General features: G+C 44.4%; 1 protein-coding gene across 2 annotated transcripts in view; it reads right to left on the bottom strand.

The window, feature by feature from the left end:
- The window catches only part of STAB2 (stabilin 2), a 163146-nt gene that overhangs the window by 13386 nt on the left and 124194 nt on the right, over nt 1-25566 (bottom strand). For both annotated transcript variants that reach the window (XM_037847099.1, XM_037847098.1), the window contains exons 45-60: nt 23594-23710; nt 22619-22666; nt 21664-21747; nt 20279-20425; nt 19346-19486; nt 18317-18376; nt 16802-16978; nt 15149-15238; nt 13183-13329; nt 11873-11929; nt 10621-10747; nt 8721-8870; nt 7013-7117; nt 5595-5702; nt 3593-3786; nt 1589-1730 (exon numbers count right to left, since the gene is read on the bottom strand). In XM_037847099.1, the coding sequence (XP_037703027.1) occupies nt 1589-1730; nt 3593-3786; nt 5595-5702; nt 7013-7117; nt 8721-8870; nt 10621-10747; nt 11873-11929; nt 13183-13329; nt 15149-15238; nt 16802-16978; nt 18317-18376; nt 19346-19486; nt 20279-20425; nt 21664-21747; nt 22619-22666; nt 23594-23710 (1894 nt within the window). The remainder of the gene's footprint in view (nt 1-1588; nt 1731-3592; nt 3787-5594; nt 5703-7012; nt 7118-8720; nt 8871-10620; nt 10748-11872; nt 11930-13182; nt 13330-15148; nt 15239-16801; nt 16979-18316; nt 18377-19345; nt 19487-20278; nt 20426-21663; nt 21748-22618; nt 22667-23593; nt 23711-25566) is intronic.

Genomic DNA, 25566 nt, shown 5'->3' on the forward strand with positions numbered 1-25566 from the left:
AGAAAAGCCCTCGAGAATTGGGAAGACGTTCCCTGAGCTGAAGAGATTTCCACCTGTGAGCGAGTGCTGGGGGCAGGCAGCAGTGGCCAAATGAATCCTGCCTTGAAGGAAACACCATGCATTTCTTGACTTCACCTTCCCTGAGGCAAATGACTTGCATATCAACATCCCAAGTCCAACTGCTCAAGTTTGTCCCCATCTTAAATGGCAACTGCCTATAGATCTCTCTGCTTGGAAGTCACATTTACCTCGAACACAGAAAGTCCCAACCCAGCTCTTCAAACTTCTCATCCCGTTCCCTCCCCACCTGCTTTCACCCAGCCCTTCTGTGGGGTTTGGCCTCCCAGGATGGAAACCTTCCATCACCTTAGACCTTTCCCTGTCTTTACTTTCTCTGTCCACCATGCGCCCTTTTCTCCCTAGTCCCACCGCCTTCCCAGTAGAGACCCTGTCACCCTGGGTCCACAGCCTTGATATTAGTTGTCTCCTCATTGCCTTGTCCTTGTCAGTTGACCCCTAAGATTTCTCCCCTCTGCCCAAGCCACCCCTACTCTTTGCGGGCTCCTCGGTGTTTACCCTGATCCAAACATCTGTCCAGTCTCCACCACCGTCCCAGGCCTCTGTTAAGCTTCTCTGAAAACTCCCTTGCTCACCTCACCTAGGATCTCTCCCTTTTCTGAACTTGCCCTTTGGCCTTAGCTGCACCATCAGTACACAATAAATTGCTGTCTTCTCTCTTACTGCTTCCTTTCCTTGTTTTATTAATTTAAAAAGCTCCTCAGCTACATTGGGGATCTTCTTGCAAGAAGAGAAAAGGTTTCATATATTCTGTGTATTTTTCCCTCCTTATCGTCCTCTACCTCATCCCCCAAAAGGATTTGAGGATTCTCAGGGTATGGTACCTAACAGGTGTTAATTAAATAGCTGAGATATATAAAAACTACCTCACTAAAATTACTGTGTCTGTAAAAGAAACCCAGCCCCAGTCAAGCCCGCCAATAAATACTGGTCAGCTCTAAGTCGCAATAACACACTGTGGGTCCTTCATGGCTCTCCTCCATCAGGTTCAAAATGCCCTCCACTTGCACCTCTGCACATACTACCTGTTTTTTTTTTTTTTTTTAAATGTTGTGTGTTGTGATTCATTGTTTTATTATACCCGTGGGTTTATCATTTCCATTCAAATCATCCCTGGAAGTAAATGGGGGTATATGCCAAGCAATGTACTACTTTGCTAATACAACTGCTCAGAATTGGCTTCTGCATGTGGCAGGCAGTTCCTCTTTGTTATTTAATACCCTAACCTATACCTCTGAGAATCAATTCCAATCAACGGAAACAAGGGTTACCAAGCAACTTGGGAAAACCAAGTACCAGGAAAATCCATGATCAACAACTTTTGAGCTCCCTCCAGGCCCTGACGGCTCAAGGTCCAGTTCTGAGGTAATCTTCCTCTCTGCTAGCCGAGGCCCACCATCTCCACTGGGTCCTGGGCCACATATGGGCTGTTTGGTCCCTGTTTCTTTCTTTCTCTTGTCTGTGTCCCTTCCCAGGCCTGAAGACCGCAGCAGCCCCTAACCTCACTGACCCTGGAAGTGGAGGTCGGCACAGTTGGCATCCGCGTGGCACTTTCCGTTATCCTGTAAGCAGCGGTCAAGGGGCAGCTGCTCCGGCTCACAGTCCAGTCCGTCTCCCACGTAGTGACTTTTGCATGCACACTTCTGCTTGCCCTGTGGGGAGAGAGTGGAAAAGGATGAAAAAGTCCCTTCTCTAGGACCCCAGGACCCTAGGACTCCCCAAGTGCCCTGGGGACCACCATCCCGCCTAGGACCAAAAGTGGGGACCACCATCCCGCCTAGGACCAAAAGGATATACCTCTCCTGTCCAGTGGGAATGAAATGACTGTTCTGACTTATTTTTGTACAGGCTCATGAAGAAATGTTGTCATCCTTTACATCTCAGCTCAAATGTCACCTCCCTGTCTGCCCTAAATAAAGTAGACCCTTCTCTCCCATGGGCCTGATCTATGTACTTCTTGGGTCTTTGCACTCTCTAAAAGTGTCTTGTGCATTTGTTTCTTGTATTGAATACTGCCCTCTCCTTCCACTTGTACATATGCTGCATATACTGGTTGGTATATATTATGTCCCCCAGAAAAAGCCATGTTCTTTGATGCAACCTTGTGGCAGCAGACATATTAACGTTGATTAAGTTTGGAACGTTTGGATTAGGTTGTTTCCATTGAAATGCACCCCACCCAACAGCGGGTGATAACTCTGATTGGATAATTTTCATGGAGGCGTGGGCATGCCCATTCAGTGTGGGCCCTGATTAGTTTACTAGAGCCCTATACAAGCTCAGATAAAAGGAGCGAGCTTGCTACAGCCAAGAGGGACACTCTGAAGAATGCCCAGGAGCTGAGAGAGGAGCTGCAGATGAGAGACAGTTTGAAGACGGCCGCTGAAAGCAGACTCTTGCTCCAGAGAAGCTAAGAGAGGACAAATGCCCCAAGAGCAACTGAGAGTGACATTTTGGAGGAACTGCAGCCTAGAGAGGAATATCCTGGGGGAAAGCCATTTTGAAACACAACCTGGGAGCAAGCAGACGTCATCCATGTGCCTTCCCAGCTAACAGAGATTTTTTGGACACCATTGGCCATCCTCCAGTGAAGGTACCCAATTGTCAATGCGTTACCTTGGACACTTTATGGCTTTAAGACTATAACTTTGTAACCAAATAGCCCCCCTTTTATAAAAGCCAATCCATTTCTGGTGCTTTGTGAAAAGGCAGCATTAGCAAACTAGAACACTGCAGGAAAGCTGGGGCCATGCCTGTCTTTTTGATTGCTGTGCCCTGGCACCTACAGCACATAGTATTTAAGAACAACCACTTCTTAAATCAATGAATAAGCTCATTTTCTCTTTGCAGCAACCCTATGGAGTCTGTACTATAAGTTAGACCCACTTTATAAATGAGGAAGCTGAAGCCCAGAGAGGTTAAGGAGCCTGCCCAAGACCATACAGCTTGTAAGTCCTGGAGTTAGACTCAAAGTCTGTCTGATTCCAAGTCCATGCTTGTAACCAGTAACAGGCATGATCTTCCAAGGCTCTCTCCAACAGATAAACAGAGCAAGGATTCCATTCCCAAAGGACTTGAGCGATGGCCCAAACCAGCACTTTTCATGCCACTTCCCACCAACTTTTTTTGTTTTAATTAATTTTTATTTTGCAATAATTTTAGATTTATAGAAAAGTTGCAAAGATAGCATAGAGTTCTTACATATTCCTCACCCAATTTTCTCTCATGTGACCCTTTACATAGTATGGTGCATTTGTCAAAACCAAGAAATCAACATTGCTACATTACAATGAAATAAACAGACGTATTTCACCAGTTTTCCACTAACGTCCTTTTTCTGTCCAGGATACCACTTTGCCTTTAGCCAGCCAGCTTTCAATGAGAAGTAGAGTGAGTAGGGAAGAAAGCTTAGGAAGAGGCCGAGTGGCGTCCAAGGCTCCAAGGTAGGTGCAGAAACAAGACTGGGTGAGGCTAGGGAGCTGCTCCTGAATTTCCCTGCAGAAGAGCAACTCACCGGGCCAGTCATCTTGCAGATGGCATGCTCGTGGCACCCACCGTTGAGGCCATCCATGCAGGGGTCTATCGCTGTGCAGCTATGGCCATCCCCTTTGTAGCCCTTTGGGCAGCTGCAGGAGACGGCTGTGCCCTTCTGGGAGCACACGGCAACCTTCGCACAGCCCCCGTTGTTCTGTTTGCAGAAATCTACAACTGTAAGGGAAGGGGAGAGAAGGACCAGTTTGCTACTGTCTGGGTAACTGGGACTTCCGATCAGGGCTATGGATCACTCCAGCACCCCAATATATTGATGTCTTCTCTTGCCACTCCCCGATGCTTCTGTGCTAGCACTTGCAAATGCTAATATCATTGTGACACTCTCATAGACCAGGCCTGATGGCATCTGTTCATCTCCCCCTCCCTGCCTTGCCACATATCTCTGAGCCTTACTTCGGTAGCAGTTTTCAGAATGAGTTTGGTATTTTAAAGTCAGGAAACAGTTGTGTGTGTGTATGTGTGTGTAGAGTTAGCACATGTGAGATAGACATTGTTATCCCAATTCTATAGGTGAACAAACTGAAGCTCAGATAGTTAACTGACTGGACAAAGGTAAAATGGCTAGTTATGTAGTGGTACTGGGATTTAAACCCAGGTTGGTAAGGCTCCAAAGCTGATGCTTTTCCCACTGGGTTGTGTTGCGTCTTTTGACCTTCATTTTCATAATCTCCTAAATTTTAACCAATAATAGATTAGCCCTAGCTTCAGGAGTAGCTGTGAAGTGACTTGCTCACCTTTATGGCTAGAGTCCTGGCAGCCACTTGAGACCCTGACACAAAGCACACAAGGATTAAAGGTCCCAATCTAAACATGGCAGAGTGGAAAGCAGCCATTGTTTACTGCTGATCACTTCTAGACTGCCTTGTACAGGTTAAAGAACAGCAGGGATAGCAAGATCGCACATTTGAAAAGAAAGTATATATCTCTATATGAGTATTTATTCATGAAAAAAGTCAGAAAGAACATGTGGTGGAGACTGCTAGCTTTCTCTCAATACCTGTTCTCTCCTTTTGCTATAGTAATAGTTTTTTTTTTTTAATTTTAAAGTTACTTTATTTATCAAATAAAAAAACATTTCCAAACAAAACAAAGCCAAGCAATGGGAAAAACCAATATCCTGAAATAACTTTATTCCTTCCAATATACTCCTACCAGTAATAGTAATAGATTTTGAGCTGGACTTATAGTTGCCTGGTCAGGACTACATTTCCCAGACTCCCTTGCAGCTAAGTGTGATCAGTGAAGGGGTCCTGGCCTGTATGGGAACAGAAGCAATTTTTGCAAATTCTAGGTCATGTCCTTAAAGGAAGGCGGTTTGCCTGTTTCCTCCTCCTCCTCCTCCTCCATCCTGTGGCTGGGATGTGCCTATGGTGGTGGCCATCTTGGAGCAGGCAAGTGAGAGGATGGCAGAGAAACAAGATGGAAGGAGTCTGGGTCTCTGGAAGTCCTTTCAGAGTGAAACTCTGTGTTAGCTGTGGATGCCTCTCCAGACAGATACATGAGACAGACATAACATCTACCTTGTTTACACCATGGTTCTTTTGGGTCTCTGTGGAGCTGAACCTTTATCTTAACTACTACAGGTAGACATTACAATGCTCACAGTGGTTCGTGCTGAGTGATAGAGAGTGCGAGTAATTTTTACTGTTTTTTTAAATACTTTAATGCATTTTCAGAATTTTTTGAATGAAGAATGGATTACTTCTAGAGTTAGAAAAGCATTATAAAATGAAGTGCATCATATTTTATGCACTTTATCCCAGTAATTTTAAAACCACTACCTGGGAGTTGGGTAGGTGAGGCACAAGCAAACCCATTTTCAGATAAGGAGACCACATCTCTGAGAGGATAAGGTATTGCTGACGTTACCCAGGCAGGAGGTAGAAGAGCTGGGATGGAGCCCAGACACTCTGACCAAGCCCCACCCCAGGCTGCTGTCTCCCACATGCATGAGGGGCACCCACCTGTGCACGTGATGCCATCACCTTCATAGTTCAGGTTACACTCACATGTGTTGTTCTCCTTACAGACGGCATCAGTGGAACAAGGAGGGGTGCACACTGGGGGCAAATCTGCAAAGGAAAGGGCCACTATTCAGCCTGCACGTGTGGTGTGAAGAGTGGGGACCCACTGACAGGTCTTCCCCAAGTCTTTCTGTGGTGTGCTACTGTATTTTAAAAGTCCCCCCTTACAGCCAGAAACCAGAGGGACTTCCCAAGGTCCCTTCCAGTCTAGAGATTCTGAGATTTGACAATTACCCCTTTATATTAAGACATTTTCTCTGCACCATTGCCCAGATTAAACTACAAATATGTTATCTTTAGGGATATTTTATATTCCCAAAACTCACTAGCAGGGATTAAATTGACAGATCAGCAGTCTGGCCCTAAGGGCATGGAGTTCCAGCCTGAGATGGTTAAATTGGGGGAGAAAGTCTATGGCCTTCTGGGAACACTACTGAGTTTGGAAGAAGTCTGGAGCTTCGGTGACTGGATTTGTGGGAAGGAGGGGGAGGAGTGTCCTGCAGGGTTAATCAGCAGCTTAAGACCTTAGAGCATTTGGGATGGGGTGGGGGGTGAGGCAGAATGGGATGGGAGTTAGAGGAATTGAAGCTGATAGTTCTGTTGGAATTCTTGAAACTTCGAGTTGCTAAAGCCCATAAGAAGAGCTTAGTTATGTCTTTTTGACTCTAGGGAGAATGAAATGACAGTGATTCAAGACTGGATAGTTCAACTTGCACATCTGGGACATTCCACCAGAACACAGGGCTTTGGGTAGGAGGGAGACCCCAGAAAACTTCCCGCTTAGTAATGACGAAGATTGTGATGATTACAATAAAGAAAACAATAACGATGCCTACTGTTTTTGAATGGCTGCATATACTAGGCACTTAAAAAACATGATCCCCGACCCTCACAGCAATTCTGCACCCTGAAAAGTGTGCAACATTTACTCCTTTTTAAGATGAGCAAATCAAGCCTCAGGGAGTCTGAGTTACTCAAGGCCATTCATTTAGTCAAGGAGCAGAATCAGGGACCACACCCTGGTCTTTGGGACTCCAAAGACTGCATTTTCCATTTAATCACTGGTCATCACCCCTGCCTGATCCTGAGATTCTTTGCTGAGGGTGGATCCTTCCAAACTGCGCAGGATGACATGTTGGTTTTGTGGCTTTGAGTTAAATTTTTTCATCTAGCCTTTTTAATGTCACCAGACCTCCCGAGGCCCAGTGCCAAGTATCCAAATCATCTTTACACGTGTTAATGGAAACACCCTCTCTGTTGTTTTTTCAGCGGTCTTTCAGGCCCATGCCTCAGTTGGATGCCCCTGGCATGGTCTGCTGCAGCCCACGCTGCTGGCACTGACCTCTCCCACGACAGACCTGCCTGAGTGTCGCAGAAGTGGCCGGTCCACCCCGTTTCACAGAGGCACTGCCCGGAGCCTGTGAGGCCATCGTCACACTGTCCATGGTCCGAGCAGCCACAGGCTGTAAAGCAAAATGGGGAGTGAGCAGGTGATCAGGAATCAAAATCAATCTAACCAGCTTCTGGAGCCCTGTTCATTTCATGGTGGGAGGCAGTGTTTAGTGCCACAGTCATTCATTCATTTACCTGTTCAAGCCTTCAAAAAAAAAAAAAAAAATAAAACATTCAGTACCTATCATGGGCCAGACATTACTGGCAATAAAGGTATAGTGGGCAACAAAAGGGATCACGTCCCTGTTCTCCTGGAGCTGTTGAACATGAACTTGTAAGTGCAATGATGCTATAAACATAGAAGAACAGGATATGAAAAGATAGAACATGTAATGGGGGAGATGGGGAAGAGAACTTCTGAGACCTCATGACAAAGAAGTCTCCAATTGAACAGTCAATTCTCCAAAACATCCACTTCTTATCACTTCCAGTTCTACCACCCGAGCTCAAGGTGCTGTTAACTCTTGCCTTGATTGTTGCATTAGCTTCCCCAAAGGTTGCCCTGCATCTGCTCTTGCTCCCCTACAGTATATTCTCCACCAGGCAGTTTGGGTACTCCTTTCAAATCTGCTCATGACATGCCCCAGTTTGCAATCCTCCGCTGGTCTCCTGTCACATTTAGCATAGACTCCGGAGACCTTTCACTGGTTGAGAGGATTCTACATGACCTGGCCCCTGGTGACCTGTGGACTTCACCTCCCTCTTCTCTTCCACTTCCCTGCCCATGTTGCTCAGCCACCCTGGCTTCCTTGCTGCTCTGTACGTGCCAAGCCTGCTCCTGCCTCAGGGCCTTTGTACTTGCTCCTCTCTCTGCCGGGAAAGCCCTTCCCTCGTCTGCACTGTCCAGCGCAGGAGCCACTAGCCACAGGTGACTATTTACATTTAAACTAATTAAATTTCAAACTTCAGTTCCTCAGTCACATGTTTTGAGTGATCAATAGCCAACTGTGGCTGGCAGGCACCTTACCAGACAGTGGAGTTATAGAGCGTTTCTAGCCTCGCTAAAAGTTTGATTGGACAGCAGTACTCTACTTTATTTAATTTTGTTCTTGTAGTTTTAACCGATTTCCTCCATTTGAGCATAAGCTCCTTGAGAGCAAGGATACTGTTTTATTTTCTCCTATGACCGTATCTCTAAAACTTAGAACAATTCCTGGCTTTTGAACCAGTCACTTAATGTCTTTGGGCCTTGGTTTTCTCATCTGTTAAGTGGGGATAATAATAGTATCTACTTCAAAGGGTTATTGTGAGGATTAAATGAGTAAAACATATACGCCTGGAACACAGTAGGCACTCAATAATGTTAACTGTCAATATTGGCAAGAACTCAATCAGTATCTGTTGGTTGAATGAACATATGAACGTCATTCAGCCACAGCTCACCTCTGTGGCTGCAGGGGAGGTGAGTCTCACTTCCAGAGGAAAGGCTCTCAGTGGAGAGAAACTGGACTGCACACCAAGAAGAGAGAGGCAAGTAGGACAGACAGCTGGAGGTAGGAGGCCAGGAGAAAGGGGAAGAAGGCTGCTTCCAGGTCAGGTGAATGGTGCGGATGAGGACAGGGAGCACAGAGCCACAAAAACAGGCTCCAGCACAGGGAAATGGGGGTCACATACGCTGACAGTCAGGCCCGAATCTCCCCGGCCAGCACAGCTCACACGCCGTCCCGTTGAAGCCGGTGTTGCATTTACACTCTCCTGTGGCGAAGTAGTCATCGAGGCAGATGCCCCTGTTATTACACGGGTTATCTGGGCCTCCAGGACAGGCTAGAAGAGACAGAACAGCCGTGACTCAACAGTATCCCCAGATCCAGAGCAGCTCAACACCTTTGTAAAAGGTGCTGCTAAATCGTCCTCAGCTGCAGACTCGGACCTGCTTTAGCCCAGAGGGACCTGGCCCCAAGAAAACACCCATGCTGTGGCACTGGGTATGTAGGGCAAGCCACCGGCCTATGGAGTGTGAGATTAGAGACATTGGCAGGGTGATACACTGAACTGCGCATGGTATTTGGGGGGTGGGAGACCTGGGTTTGAGTAGATCTGGGCTAAAGAATGAACTTGCTCTGAGCTTCAGTTCTTTAGCTCTAAAAAAAACAACAAAAAAGAAATTAATTGTTACAATTAAATTATGTCCCATATAAAGATATGTTCAAGTCCAAACCCCCACCCTGCAGATGAGACTTTATTTGGAAATAAGGATCTTTGAAAATGTTATCAGTTAAGATGAGGCCAAATTGAATTAGGATGAGCCAAAATTCCACATGACAGGCGTCCATATATGGAGAGGGAATTTGGACACAGAAAGACAGAGGAGGAGATGGCCGTGTGATGGAGGCAGAGATGAAGTCATGCTGCCACAAGCCAAGGGATGCCACGGGTTGCCGGCCAAGCCCCAGAAGCCAGGAGAGATGCAGGGAACGGATTCTCCCTATTAAGAGGGAGCATGACCCTGGTGACACCTTAATTTCAGACTTCTGAACTGTGAGACAATACATTTCTGTTGTTTAAGCCAACTTGACTGCGGCCCTGAAAAACTAAGACCATCATCATCATCATCCCACATGACCTATACACAGTGCTATTCTGAGGATTGAATGAGGTAATATAACTGAGAGCAATTTGAAAATGTAAAGAGCTGAACAAACATAAAGGATGGCACTGATTTTTGTGACTGATCTGCACTTTGGTGACGGAAGGTGGAAACCAGGTGTTTGCATGCACTCCCAGTCTGGAATTTTTTTCCATCAGACCATGATGAATGGAACATGCATGGTGGTTAAAAGAAGGCTTCTGGAGAGAGATGGCAGGACGTTGGGCTTACTTCTTATCCTCTCTGTGACTCCATTTTCTTATCCGTAAAATGGGGATAATAATGAAACCCACTTCCTAGGGGTGGTTTTGAGCATTAATGAATTGCTGTGATGTGGTGTATGTGGGAAGGAGGCCCTCAATACATGTGCCCAGTTAGAACAATGCCTGCCACATGGGAAGTGCCATATACACATCTGTTTTGATGCTGCCTCTGCTGTTGATGGATTATTGGATAGAATTATATCCAGATACAGAAGTTTCAGGATGGGCCTAAATTCCCTTTAGCAAAGGAGTCTCTTCCTGGTGAGGTAATGGAGGCAGGGTGATGCTATACATCCCATAACAGGAATTTTCAAGAAATTTTGGTCCACACAGATATCAGTATATTGCCCTCCAGGGTAGAATTACATTAGATGCATTTAAGCGCACATACTAATCAAGATCACGGACATTGCAAACCACCAAAAATGAAATATATGGTACTTTGAGTACTATGGGAAAATGTCTATGCTATATAAAGTTAAGCTAAAAAAGCACAATCTACAATTACAGTGTATGAACAGTAGACTCTCAACTCCAAAATATGCCAAGAGAGAAAAGTAGAAGGAAAGATAGAAAACTCTTCAGAATGGCTGTTTTTAAGGGTCGGGAATCAGCCCCCTGCCCTGCCTTTCACAGTCACAGAGATGGGGAGAGGTGTCCTCACCCTGACAGTCTATCCCGAAGTACCCCTTGCAGCACTTGGGGAGCTGCATCACCATGGTGCACTGCTGTTGGCAGCCTTCCACTATCTTCATGAAGGGCAGGTTGTAGAGACACTTTTGTTTCACATCCTAAAGGACAGAGAATAAATGACCCCTTAGTCCCCCTTCCTTCCCCACCCTACAGTCTTGGCCTAAGCCAGAAATGGGACTTTCAAAGGCCACAAGCCCTTTGCAAGGAAATTCTTTTCTTAGAGGAGTCAATGGGCAAATGGTGGAAGCACCTGAGCCAAGACGGGGGCTCAGAGCAAGAGTCCACAGGGAGATTTCTCCCCAGTCAGGAGAGGAAGGACCTTCTGACCCTTGGAAATGGTCTGGTTGTGGGATGAGAGTGGGCGGCTGGGGGCAGTGTCGATTCTCATCAAGGAAGGGGTGTGTTAATGTGTGGCAAAGCCCCAAATAATCAGCAGGGGTGGTGAGGGAGGGTAGGAGTTACATTTTGTTTTGTGGAGGTTTTGAAGAGGTGATTTTGTTAGATGTTTTATTCAGAGTGGAAAGAGCTTGGCTTTGGAATCAGTAATAATTGCTAAAATTTAATGGGCACATACTATGTCTACCTATGTTTTCAAAGTGCTTTTCCTAATAACCTAATATAGAATTGTTATTAGTTCCATTTTACAGAGCAAAAACCTGATAGATTGTCACTTGCTAATGATTACCCACTGGGATTTGATCTCGTACCTGTTAACTCCAAACTTCATCCATCCACTTAACCATTATTCTACATTACCTTCTGGGTCTAGCCCCAGCTTTGTTCTTTTGGCTGACCAGTAACCTCTCTGAGACTCATTTTCTCATAAGTAAAGTGGGAGCAATAATAGCTTCCTTCGAGCATTAAAATAAGAAATAGGGGTATATCATATGAAGGGCCTACTACAGAGCCTGGGACATGGACAACAACCAAAAATATAGCTATTATTTTTATTATTATAACTATCTTTGAAGTCTCTTCTGAATCTACAACCCTATGATTTATCTAGACAGGTCCTTGATGACGGTAGAGCGTTGGTAGGTTGCTCTGACTGAGAATGCCCATCTCTAACACCACTGGCTTAGTTGTTGGGAGAATGACATGCAGTTATACAACACAACCACAGACACACACATGAACACATACTGACACACACCAGAAGACTGGAGTCTGATAATGCAGCAAACCTATTGCTCTCCAGATGTTATTGCTGCATTCATAATTACCTTTGGTTTGCTCCATGACGGGCAGCTGGGAGTATTGACACAGCTCCCACAATCCCCCTAGTGTGCAAAAAAAGAAAACACTTAAACATTCAGAATGTTGGAAAACACAAAGTAATGCCTCTGGTTAATTAATACCTTCATGGGTTTATTAAGAACTTAATTAATCTTGACTAAGATTCTGGCTATTATCAAGAATATAAAAACAAAATACATTGGAACTTTGCCATGGAGAATTCTGAAGTCCTGTCCTGGACCTCAACTCCTTGGTTTAGTTCTTTGTGGGGAAAAGTTCCCTGTTAAAAAAAGCTGGACTAGGGCAGTGTCATACAGGCATGTGCTATAGTGACAATGAGAAATATGGATGAAAGTGTCATTTTCATTATAACTTAGTGTGATGCTTTCGGCCAATTACTTACACTCTTTGAAACTTAGTTTTCTGATCTATAAAACAGGGATGACAATAATTCTATTTCATTCAGGAGATTGATGAGGAAAAATGATCAAATGAAAAAATATGTGTGATTATACTTTGGAGATTATGAAGGTCATATCCCCTATAGTAGAAGGGACAATTGGTTTCATCTGTTTTGGTGAGTAGAATCCTAAAAATTGGGGATATTTATTGAATGCCTATGAGGTGTCAGGTACTGACATTATCTGATGACACACTTTGATATGTAAAGTCACTGCATGTCTTAGAGACTTAATTTCCAAATCTACGAAATTGAGTTGATGATAACAACATCCAAGGATCATTGTGGGGGTAAGATGAGCATTGAGCACATAGCTGGCCCAAAGCTCAATAAACGGGAGCTGGATGGGTGGAAGAACGTGAAAAGAGAAAACGCCTAGCATAGTGCAGAGGCCACGATAGAGGTTCAATCGATGTTGTTGAATGAATGGGTAAGTGAATGCAGGTGTGGGTGGCACATAATATTAAATTGAACTATACGAAATTGCCATTTTTGTAAGTGAAAAACTGTCAAATATGACAATCTCATAGGTTTAATCTGGCAGAGAGTCAAAAACCATTGAAGGAATGAATGAATAACTGAATGGATGGATAGGTTTGAACCAAGAGGGAATGAATGGACGGGGGTGTGGATATATGAGAATGTGTGAGGTCCAGGTAGGGCTAAGTAGATGCGTGTTGATTCTGAATCTGAAGAACAACTTCATTGTCATTCTGCCCTCAAATCTCGAAAGCCCCGGGCTTGCTGAGGACCAGCCCCCATGGTTTCCACGCTGGATCATGAGGACTGTTCTTTGGTGGAAGGTTCACTTACTACAGTGTTGTTTTGGGAACTGACCAAGACATCGAAAGTAGTAAAAGTGTCACAGCGTCCTCCCAGGCCGGGGTCGATCAGCAGACAGTCAATGCCGTAGGCCACGCCCAGGTCAAACAAGAGCTGCCTCTGCACGATTCTGCACCTTTGATTGTTCAGAAAGAGCTCGCCCTGAGAGGGAGGGAGGGGGAGAGAGAGAGAGAGAGAGAGAGAGAGAGAGAGAGAGAGAGAGAGAGAGAGAGAGAGAGAGAGAGAGAGAGAGAGGAGAGAGTCAACAATCCTTCTCAGACCTTTCTTCCCAAGTCTAGTGTCACCAGCACCTGCAAGACTCAGAAAGAACTAAATATAATAATCGTGAACTCTGAGCACATAACATGGGCCAGGTACTGTTCTAAGTGCTTGACCTGTGCAAGCTCTTTTAATCCTCACAACAACACTAGGATGTAGATACTATTATCAGTATCCCCAATTTGCAGGCGAGGAAACTGAGGCAGTGAGGAGTTAAGAACTTTGCCCAAGTTCATGCAGCTAGTAAATGGTGGTACAAGCCTTCACACCCAGACAGTTGGCCTCTGAGCGCACACCCTTGGCTACTCTGCAACGTTGCTTCTGCCAAAGTAGAAACAGTGGCAGTGGGGGTGACAGGAACGGAGCAGGGATGACCTGGCTGTGGTTCCGGATAAGCTTTGCTGATGTGGCCACTTCAAATGCAATGACTGAGTTTTCTTATTCGGTGCCACACTTAGAAAACTGTCTGGCACAACTTTCTTTCCAGGATATACAAGTGATGGACTTTAACTCAGTAATGATAAATGCCAGATGCATCAGGCATTGTTTAAACTGTGCTTTAGATACATTATTTACTCAATGCTTGCAACAAGCCTAGGGCTTCCTTCCCTGAAGTCACCCAGCTAGGAAGGTGATGGATCACACCCCCGCCCCCCTCCCTGCCACCAAGATGTTAAATGCTTTTAGAAAGTTCTGTAAGAAGAAAAGTGGTAAATCACAGCATCTATGGAGCATGGAGATAGAGTGACTCAGTGGAGAGAACACCTGAAAACTGTGTTTAAAGTCCTTAAAGCAGAATATTGTACGGGACATTTCAGAAGTCTCCTTAAAGGGAATCAACTCATCTGGGAGATACATCCGTTTTGCCCTTCCTCCTTTCTACTTCCTCAAAAGTGGACACAGTGACTGGAGCTCCAGCAGCCATTTTGGACCTGGACGTGAATTTGAGGCTGGAACCTTGTGAGCAGAGCAGAAAGACAAGAAGGAGCTCCCCCATGGTGCCCCCAAAAGAGCCCAGGAGATTTCTTTTATAAGAGAGAATAAACCCCTGTGTATTTAAGCCACTGTCATTTTGGATTTTCCATTACGTATAGCTGAACTAATCCTACTGGACTCAGTCACCATATGGAATTAAGGGAAGATACAATTGTTTAGGAAATGAGCCAGGGAAGGAGAAAATTGCAAGTTTGCTCCCTGTTGGCTGAACTAGGTAGCTGTGGCCCAGAGCTGGCTCTGACTGCCAAGAGCAAGGCCTAGGGGTGTGGCCACTGTGGGGATGGGAAGGAAGAGACAGGAATGACAGCTCACTTGTCTGCTTCAGGGAAGTACCTCACACTGGAAAAGAAATGCTCTACCAAAAAAAAAAAAAAAAAAAAAAAAAAAAAACAGAAAAAAATCAACTGAAAGCTGCTCTCCAGAAGGGTAAGCAGTCAAAGTAGAAACAGTGGCAGTGGGGGTGACAGGAACGGAGCAGCAGGGATGGCTCAAGCTCTCCTACTAGGAGAGCTTGCGCTGGCCAGGATTTATGAGGTTTTTCATCTCTACTTGTATACTCTTAGGGAAAACACCTTCCAAGACTGTGAGAAAAATGAACTTGCTGTCAATGGAGGGAAAAAACCCTGAACATCTCATTTCATCGTGGTTATGGGAGTGGTTTGTTGTTTAGGTGACTCCCACACCCCTCCTGGGTGAAGGTACTCACGATATCGCCATCAGCTCCACACCTTATATTCAGCTGTGACCCTTGCAGGGTCTTCCAGGGAGCAGATCTAGGGAGATCCACCGCTAAAACCTGTAGAAACAACGGCGCTGCATATATACCCTGTATTTGTGTTGAAGAAGGGCCCAAAGGACCTTTGCCAAGAAACCAAATTCAGATGCAAATTTTTGCAAGAGTTCTAATATAATTCTAACAATCCCAACTTTAAAACGACGGTAGATATAATCAAAAGGAAGAATAATCATGGAATGAGCTGTCTAGGAGGTTGGAAATTCCTTCTGTACAGAAAGTCTCAGTCAGCTGGGCTGGTTTCAGGAGCCCTCCATTTCCCAGCTCTGCTTGGGAGTCCGTGGATGATGCAGTCTTGGTGCATGAAGCCCACGGCAGGATCAGTGGGTGAGGGCTGGGAAATGGCACAGTACGCTACGAACGAACCGAAGTTAAGGCTTTTGGCATTCTTGGATTTGACAGACTATCCCCTAGGGGTGAAACATGGGCCGTTGTTGAGGACCCAGAGTGACAGGTTTTAGCAAGAGCTGCCATGTTTCCACATGACCTTATTTCCTTGATCGCGGTTGGTCGGGTAAGGGGTGGACAACTAACCTTAGCTGAGTTAACCAATTCAGCCAAGAGAGAAAAAGTACATCTAGAGAAATTTGGGAGCTGCTGTCAGCAGTCTTTTCACCTTGTGAACTGGGAAAGAGAAAAAGCTGATCTGCAGTTTGAGGGAAGAATGATCCTTTTGGATATTGGCTACAGTTAAAAATATACTAATAATGGCAGGACCAAGAACCAGAGCCAGGCCTGGTGTGGGAACCCAGAACGTCTTTGCTTTCTCTCTCCAGCTGCCCTGTAGTAGGCTGGATGGGCAGCACCACTTAGAGTCCTGCCTTAGGGACACTTAGGATGGCTTGGGGGTGTCCCTCCTGATCTGTCCTGGCAACTCCCTTCCTTCACTCACAGCAGCATTTCTAGGAGTTGGCTGCTCCTCTGTTCACTGCTTCCTCCTAACTCACTCAGGGAGCTGGGATCCCCTTGCACACTGCCGTCTTCCTCAATGACTCCACTGAGGCTGGTTTCTTGAAGATCTCAAATGACTTGTTTGTCAAGTTCTTTTCACCTTTTCATTGAATTGAGCCCCTGGATCTTTCTGATATATTCCAGATTGCTGACACACCCCTTTTTTTGAAACCTTCTGCTACCTGGGCTTTGAAGACAATGCTTATTTTCTAATTATCCTCCTACCTTGCTGACAATGCCAACAAGCCTTCCTTCTCCTATCCTTTGAATGTGGGGTTTTCCGTTGTTCTTCCATTGGCTCCTTCCTTTTTGCTCACACCCTAGCTAGGTAATATAACCTCAGCATCACACATCCTACATGTCAATCTCTAGCGCACCAAAGCAGTCCACCCAGTGCGGTGCTTAACATTGAGAGGCCACTCAACGAACGAAGTGGGCTTCTAAGAGAGGTCACTGAACAACGGTCAGTCAGAGGAGGACACTGTGGGCTGGGAATGCTCAAGCCTCTCTCCCATCATGGAAGTGGAGACACCGTCTGACCATTCCTGGACCTTGCTGCCTTGGTTATCACTCTGGGGCCATCCCTGCCCTCGATGCTGTGTGAAAACAAAATACCTTGGCATCTCGGATCACATGAAACTTCAAGTACTGCTTCAGCTTGTCCTTGTTGTCCGGGTTGAACAGGAAATCCTGTTGTTCAGAGGGTAGGGCTTGGAGAGCTTGGTCCGTGGGCCAGAAGAGAGTGACTGGGGTATGGATGGGATCAGTGATGACACTCAGCAGGCCTAAATCCTGAAACACAGGGACCTAGCTCGACCCTGGGGTATGCACTTGCTGTGCAGCCAAGCCCGGGGATGCACACAGGACCAAGGGCAGAGGGCAGGTTCTGTCCTCTGTGCACCACCCCATGACTTATTGGTGACTCCTGCTGGTTCAGGCGTGACCCAGAGACTTGGCCATTCTGACTCACAAGTTCTTAGAAAGCAAAATAAAATCCAATTCTGTGTTTTTATTAATAGGCAAATAAACTTTAGTGCATATCTTTTCTTTGCTACTACTCCTCAAATAGTTTAATTTCTAATAATATTTAATTTCTCCAATTTCATTTTTTAAGTGAAGCCTATACAATATTGAGATACTCCTAATCTTTACAAGATTTCTAGATCATATATACCTGGGAAGAAATTGCCAGATGAATAAGGAAGAATTATTCCAAAAGCTTACTATAGTCTATGTGCAAGAAGTACAATAAAAAAAATCTTTCCAATAACCCTATGAAATAGGCCTTATTATCCCCTTTTTTTGAGACCCAGAGAGGTTTGCTAACACCATGAAGTCCCGTGTTTAATCACACTTGATGCACAGGTGTGGGGGTAACAATAAGGTATTGGGGTTGGGTGGGCAAAGATTACAGTCTGGAACATCCCTGGAGACTGTGATTTTGAACACCCAGGAATCTCCATTTCTATGACATTCCCCAGGGAGTCTGAGACCCAGACCATTTCCGGATCTGCTAGTCTAGAGCCCAGGTTCACAGACTGGGTTGTGGGAAACCCCAGGGTTCCTAGAGCCCTTCGAGGACTTCTCAGGGTGAGGGTGGGGCAGGGAGCCTCAGGAGGATGCTCAGTCTGCTCCTCCTTGATTCTCCTCTGCAATCTCTTGTTTGAATAAGAAGTTTCTCTACTCAGTTGGTGGGAACAGTCTCTGGAGTCAGAAAGATACTATTGCAAATCCCGTGTCCACCTGTCTCGTGGGCATAGATTCCCTAACTCTCCACCTCAGCTTCACCGTCTCTAAAATGGAGCTGATGCTTCCTGCTTCCCAGGCTACTGTGAAGGACTAGCTCATAGATGTGAAGTGCCCAGTACAGGCATTGATACGTGCTATTCCCTTCCCCCACTCCCAACCTCAAGTACTTTAATTTCTAAGTCAGTCAATGTACATTACATATCCGAGCAAACCATACAACATTAAGAATGGAGTATAAGAGAACAAATCTGCTCTCCAGAAAATGAGAAGCTCCCCACATTCAGCCCACAGCAGCTGGCTGGTACCAACATTAAAAAAAAAAAAAAAAAAAAAAATAGGTGCTGCTTATCCCCATAGTCAACTTTTCCCCTAGGTTTTTACCTGCATCAATTTGCTAAATCTGATGTAGCCATGCTCTAGTGCCACCGTTGTGAGATTTTGCTGCAAAGATAATAAGAATAGGGATCATGGTTTTCCTCATATAGTTCACAAAGCACTTTAACCAAAGCTCAACTGAATTAACTAAAGGAAATAAGACAGCAGGTACTGTAGATTGGTTCATTAGCACTCTCTCCATTCTGCCCATGCTTTTCTGTGTTATAGAGAATGGAAAGCTAAGCACTACGTTTTCCCCAGACTCCCATGCAGCTAGAAACCCCATATGTGATTTAGCCTTGTTAGTAGAAAGAAACAATAGGAGGTGGTATCATCTGCTAGCAGGTATAAGTTCTTCTGGCAGGCACTTTGGGAGAGGCATCTGCTGTTGAGTCTCCAGTATCCCAGGTGGTGAGACTGGAGACTGGTGGAAGTGGCAGAGCTGTTTCAACTGTAACAGCTCTGCGGTGGGGTTGGGTGATATCTCCTTGAAGGCATTCCTGGGATGCTTTGTTCTCAGCTGTGAAGCCTCTGGATTAGGCTCTGGTCTTCCAAGAGATTTGGTGATGCACCTAATATTTTAAGAAACTCCTTTTTGTTTAAGCTGAGCATAGTGGATTCTGTTGTCTGCAATGAAGAACCTTGACCAAAACTAATAAATAAAATACACAAATAAAAGTTAAAATGTCTTTGCCATCAATTGAGAAAGAGCTTTTCTCCAGGTTTAGACTTAGTGATCTCTTTCCTGCACTCCCTTCCTTCTCTCCCTCCTTCTCTCTCTCCATGCTCTAAATCAATGCAAGAACACCAGCCCTTGTGGACAGTAAACAAAAACTTATAAAATCCATTTGCCTATTTAAAATAGGTTTTTACTTATTTACTGCCTACCAAGAATAATGTTTACTAGGCTTTTAATGATAGCTTGAGATTGAAGCAGAAAAATGAAAACGTTTCAAAATGAAGCCTCAAAATCCAAATTGACATAATGTATTATAAGTCACCTTATGCTGAGAATATGCCAGCTAGTTTACCCACCACAATCTTTCCAGAGACATCTGTGGGGGTGATAAGCAAGTTTTGGGGAGACAGCAACTTGTCTATGATGTGGATGACTCCATTGGTACTGATGATATCACTGGATATGATCTCAGCTTCATTATTTAAATATACTTTGTCCTGAAATTGACCAAAAAAAAAAAAAAAAAAAAATGAGCACAAAGAGAAATAGATGCAAAATTGCTTCTTACAGAATGCCTCCCCGACACATTAAATCATCATGACAGTGAAGGTTTAAGTAGCATTGTGGGCAAAATCTGAAGAGCCAAGTTATTTGAGTGCATTTTATTATGATTTCAAAAAGAAAAACTGAGACAAGAATGTAATTTTCACCTGGAGAACTTGATAGTAAATAATATATGATTGACAAAAACAGTCATTTCGCTATGATTCTATAATTTGAAATAAACAGATCAAAATTGGCTTGTCTTCCATCTGTGTTCTCTATACCACCACCCCACACTTTTATCCTTTTGCAGTGAATTCCATAGCCACCATTTGTTTCTCCATTGCAGGAGGGATGGGACCACCGTGGCCAAATGGCTTTGATTGAAAGCTTTTGATCCCTCTCCAGCTTCTGACCAGGGCCACTAAAAGTGGTTCCATTGAGTGACTGGAGCTGCCCTGACTCTAAGTTTGAATTCCAGCTCTAATGTTTATTTGCTGTGTGAACTTAGACAAATTACTTAACCCCTCTGAGCTCAGTTTCCTTATTTGCAAATTGGGGATAATATACATTACGGGGTTGTTCTGAGGCTTAAGTGAGCTAGCACATATCAGAAATTTAGAATAGTGCCTGGCATATAGAAACCCCTCATATGTTGGTGGTTGTTATTATTATTGATATTACTCTAAGGAAGAGGAGAGAGAGCCCAAGGAAAATGGGTACCTTCCTGAGATGGCCTCACTCACCTGAGAGACAGAGATGACAATTGACTCCCCTTGCAGGGAAGTAACATTTGGGATCAGCTTTAGGTTTTCCAGAAGCAGCTGGTGGCAGGCAACCATGTGATACCGCAGAATCTGGGACATTACGCCTTGTTTGTCCCACTCTTCAACCTGCAAAAGAAGATCAGGGGCTCCAGTCAGAGCCAGGAGTCTTTTGTTCCAACCTCTACTTTTGCTCTCCTCTCCCCCAACCTCTCCCCTGCTCTTCTCTCCCCTCCCAACCCCTGGGAAGGGGACAGTCAGGATTGGCTTGTGGTCAAGGTTATAGGTAGAGGCTGTTCCAGAAAGAGGGAGCGAGTGGCCCTGGTTCCTTTTCTTCCCCCACTGTGGAATCTCAGAGTGGGAAGGAACTTGGAATGCCTCTGGTCCAGCATTTCCCAATACATGCTCCAAGGACCACGAGTCCCATGAGATTCCACTTGGAAAAAGAGTTTTCTTGTGAAATATGCTGGCAAACACTGCATAGTACACCCTCCTCTTGGAAGAGTGCTGGAAATACTGAAGGGCCAAAGCTTACGATGTGTCTCCATTTGTAAATCAAAATACAAACATTTACCATAAGTATAATAGGAAGTCCACAAAGTTCTCATTATTTCATGATCACTCCTTTGATGCTTCTTTTTCCTATCATATATCAAATTATTTCAAAAACTATTCTTGTGCCCTTGCTTTATGGCGCCCAGAATAAATGCAGAGGAGCAGCCTGTGCAGTGGTTGGGAACACAGGCTCTGGAGCCAGAATAGAGTCCTAGCATCACCACTTCCTTGTTACATGTCCTTGGAAAAGTTACTGCCCTCAGTGTCCTCCGCTATAAAATGGCTCTAATGATAATACTAGGCTCACAGGGTTGTTGTGAGGACTAAATGAGTTAATCTAGGTCAGGCACTTGGAACAGTGCCTGGCACACTCAGTAAAGGTTAGCCGTTATTATTATTATTATTATTATTATTATTATTATTAATGGGTAATCCAGCCCAAAGAGTCTCAATGAATGTTATAGTAGTAAAGGCCCGGAAAAGTCCTGCAAGAAAGAACCTAGTTAAATCCCTCTGACCTAGCATTTTTCTTTGTAATGGGAGTTTGGACCCTTGGGAATCATTGACCTTATCCAACCTCCTGCAGTAACTGGAATGTCCTTCAGAGCATCTCAAAATGGTAGAGGTCACCCGAGGACAAATGCTTCTCTTGACAAGCAGTGCCGTGGCGAGAGGCAGCCCCTTCCACTGCTGGTCACTTCCATCTGATCTTACTTCCCCTGCCCAGAAGCGCCCTGCTGTTGGGTCCAGAGTGAGGCTCAAAGACGACATGCTATCCCCCGACCTCTGCCCGCCCACAGCCCTGTGCTTACCTGGGCTTCCTTATCAAAGGCTGAAGATAAAGGTGCAAAGACGGTGAAGGGGCCTGGGCCAGTGAGGTCTCGCACAGAATGTTCCTATAGGAAGGAAGGCATGGGCCCCACGTATCACGTATTTAACGTAAACACAGGCAGACGCTCAAACAAATGGCAGAGCGAGTTGATAGCAACAGGAGAATGAAAACTTCATGGGGAGACCTGTGTTTTTGTCTCGGATTTAAATTCAAACCCGGATTCTCTGTCCTCGAAATAATGCTACTTTTTTTCCTGGTTATAAAATGAATACATACTTATTGTATTAAAAATTGAAAAACTATAGCATAAAGAAGAAAACAGTAACTACCCATGATCTCACCACCTAGAGAAAACCCCTGTTGTTTCCAGAACTCTTTTGCAGTGTTTCTTTCATATATAAATATTTTACATAATTGGACTAATAATACAAATATAAATAACAAGATAATTTACCTAATTGTTGACATTGCCTTCCCACCAGTTCTAAGATCATAGGGTTACCTATAGCTTCTTCTAGTTATTTTTTTAAATTATTTTGTTCTTCTCATTTTTAATATTTTCTTCTTCAATACAACTGGAACTTACTCAAATGTATGATTTGCAGAAAGAGCTAACTTAATGTTTTTACCCAAAGAGTTAACAAATTGCCCAATAAAGTTTCTTTTCTCCACTGGTGTGCTCAAAGTTTTTCATTTACTACATTCTTATGTGTCCAATGGGGTCAGTGCAAGGCCTGTTCCATTTTTCTCATGCGTGAGAGAGGAAGTGTGAGGTGTGAGAGAGGAAGGCTACAAATGACCAATGACTGAGCCCATTCCAGAAATCCAGATCCCCAGACTTTCTTCTACCTCCACCAACCCCGGAGGCTACACGTTCATCCTACATCTGGCTTGAGACCCAACTTTGATAGTTAGACAGACACACACATTCTTACTTCCAACTGGAAGAAATACTGGGAAGTTTTGGGGTCCTTGGGAAGCTCCTGCAAACAAAGAAGAGTAGTTTCACTTAATGCCTGAAAATTATACACAAGAACAACAAGGATTGTCTCAGGATGATTTATCTAATTTGTGAGTATCTGCTGTCATTTAACTGGAAATCTGCAACAATGGACTTTTTCCAGCTTCACCAACAAGCTTACAAGGGATGCTCAGAATGGCTATGTGAACTCATGGTCAGTTCCAAAACCTTTCTGGAATTACCATCTGATTTATCAAAGAGTGGTCCAGACATTTCCAGAAGCCTCTGAGCTTTAAGAGCATTTTAAAGGGTCCAAATATTTAAAAAAAAAAAAAAAAAATCAGTTATAGGTTTATGGCTGATTTGGTTGCTCTGTTAACCAGAACATTTGATCAGTCAGAATGCTCTCATCTTTCTCTAAGCCAAATAACAGAACAATTACTTTATAATAGGTGGAAAGTTGGAAGTATTATATTGCCTTATTTTCTATGCCCAGTACAGGTGTGTGCACACACATACACACACATTCCAACAGCAAGCCACATCAAAGCAATGTCATCGACTTGTGTGTCCTGTGCATTTTACACCCTTTACCTCATTTAATACTTATAACAACCTGATGAGGTATGTACTATTATTATCTTCTTTTACAGATTAGAAAACTGATGCATAGGGAGGGCATATAATATGCTCGAAGTCACAAAGTTACTAACTGGCAGTGCTGAATTTGAACCCAGAGCCATTGACTTTTATATACTCTTTACCATGTCAAAAGAATTTCCAGGGGTAGATAAAATTTCTTTTCATTGCCAATTTATGTAAAAATCATCTTTCCCATTTTTATAAAGTTTTACTTTTTACAAAGCTCTTACAGGTTTCTTAGCTACCTGGATTTTCAGCACAGCTAGGGAAGTAACATTTTACTTGATAGAGACATGACTTATTTTACCTGAAAAATGCTGCCACGGCAGGTAAAGCCATCCCCCAGGTAGCCTGGCTTGCATGTACAGATCCTTTCTTCTCCAGTGTGACTGCAGATGGCAAACAGACTACAGCCGCCATTTTTCTGGTGAAATTTCCCATGGGAGGTCAAACCGGTTAGTTTCCCAGCTCTACTAATGTTTGCAAAGCAATTCCGCATTAAAATGTATTTCTTGTCTCACTCTCTAAACTTAACTCGTTTACATTATTTACCCTTTCCTGAACTTGCCTTCCAATTCCATTATAGTGGTAGGGGCCATCTTATTCACCCAGCCTTCTATCTCAAGATGGCAAGGCCATCTGAATAAGTCTCTACTGTCCCAGGTAATTAATGGTAAAGGGCCACATGAAGCAGATGTTTGAGCACAGTCTTCCCAATACCTTGTTTCAGACTTCTATCCTCCAGAACTGTGCAAAAACAAATGTCTATTGTCTTAAGCCACCAAGTTTGTGGTAGTTTGTTATGGCAGCCAGAGGAAACTAAGCCACAGCCCGTCTCTTCATCTGTAAAATGGAGTTAATGATAGATCTTATGTATAGGGCTATCAGAGGAATTAATGGAGATAATGCAGGGAAGGCCCTAGCACAGTGCCTGACACCTGGAAAGCAGCAGATAGAATTATCATATAGATGTAGGATTTTGGAGGCCTCACTGACCGTTCAAGGGGCCCCAGATGTGACATGCAGGAATAGGAGTCTTAAAGCACATCTTATCTTTTTGCAGGTACAAGGCCTGGGGTAGTTAGGCTCTGAGCAGCAGTAGAGAATTTGCCCACTTTGAGAGTTAATCATCATTTGCTGAGTTAGCCACTCCTGGGTTTGCATACCATGGGGCTGGTCTAAGAGTGGGAAGGCATGTTCCAGGGAAACCCACCCTCACCAGGACCTAATGTGAGGACGGTGACAAGAAGCGTGTCAACAGCATCCTTCAGACTGGAGGGAAATACTAGGAGCCCAGAATATCAGAGCTGCAAGAGACCCCAAGGACATCTAGAACCTTTGAAGGAAACTGAGGCCTGGAGAAGCAAACTAGCTCAAAGCCAGAGAATCATACAAATGAGGATCGAGAGGAATGGTTATCCAGGTTGACAATCCATCTGTTACCTTTTTCCCATGGTCCAAGACCTCAAGTTATCTAAGTTAATTACCTACCCACACTACCTTTCTGTCTCTGGACAGCTCCAAATTCTCTCGAGTTGAGTGGAAATCTATTTTCTTGTAATTTCCATCCATTGATCCTAGTCTTACCGCCTGGGCTCACGCAGAACTAGAACAGCCCTCTGTCAGGTGGCAATTCTTGAAATGTTGAAAGCAGCCCTCAACCCCCACCCCTACTCCTCTTTAGTTGGAAAGATAATTGGAAGCATTAATGATGTGCTCATGACATGAAGGGGGAAGTGGTGCCTTCACTTCAGTGATACCTGTTGCTCAGCATGTGGGGTCTAGAACTGGACCTTCTCTTCTAGCATTGAGCTAACATGCAGAATGGGGGTGGTGTGGCTGTGGGGGAGTCACATGGTGGGGGTAGATTCATCTTCCTGACTCCAGCTACTAGACCTCTATTAAAACAGAACTAGCTCTTGGAAGTCTATGCCATGTTGTTGATTCATAGTAGATTCCTACCTATAAAGTATAGGAAAATAAGGAGTGGGCAATTTCTGTGGGGTTAATCCAAGAAGGCTTCCTGGAGAAGGTGAGTCTTGAGCTTTGTCTTACATGGGAAAGAGATGCTTGGTGGAACGAGGGGAGAATTTCTCCAATTGGAATTAGTAATATGGGGGATAAGCTAATGGACAGACTGCCCAAATGTGTATGTCTGAGCTGAGAAAATGTGGTTGACATGTTTATATAGAGGTCATGAAATTCATGCTACTTGATCCTGAGCATGATCCACTGATGATGGAAAGACACATTCCTGAGCCATATAATGACTTTTTAAAA

Source organism: Choloepus didactylus, chromosome 8 (genome assembly GCF_015220235.1).
Source record: "Choloepus didactylus isolate mChoDid1 chromosome 8, mChoDid1.pri, whole genome shotgun sequence".
Lineage (NCBI taxonomy): Eukaryota > Metazoa > Chordata > Mammalia > Pilosa > Megalonychidae > Choloepus > Choloepus didactylus.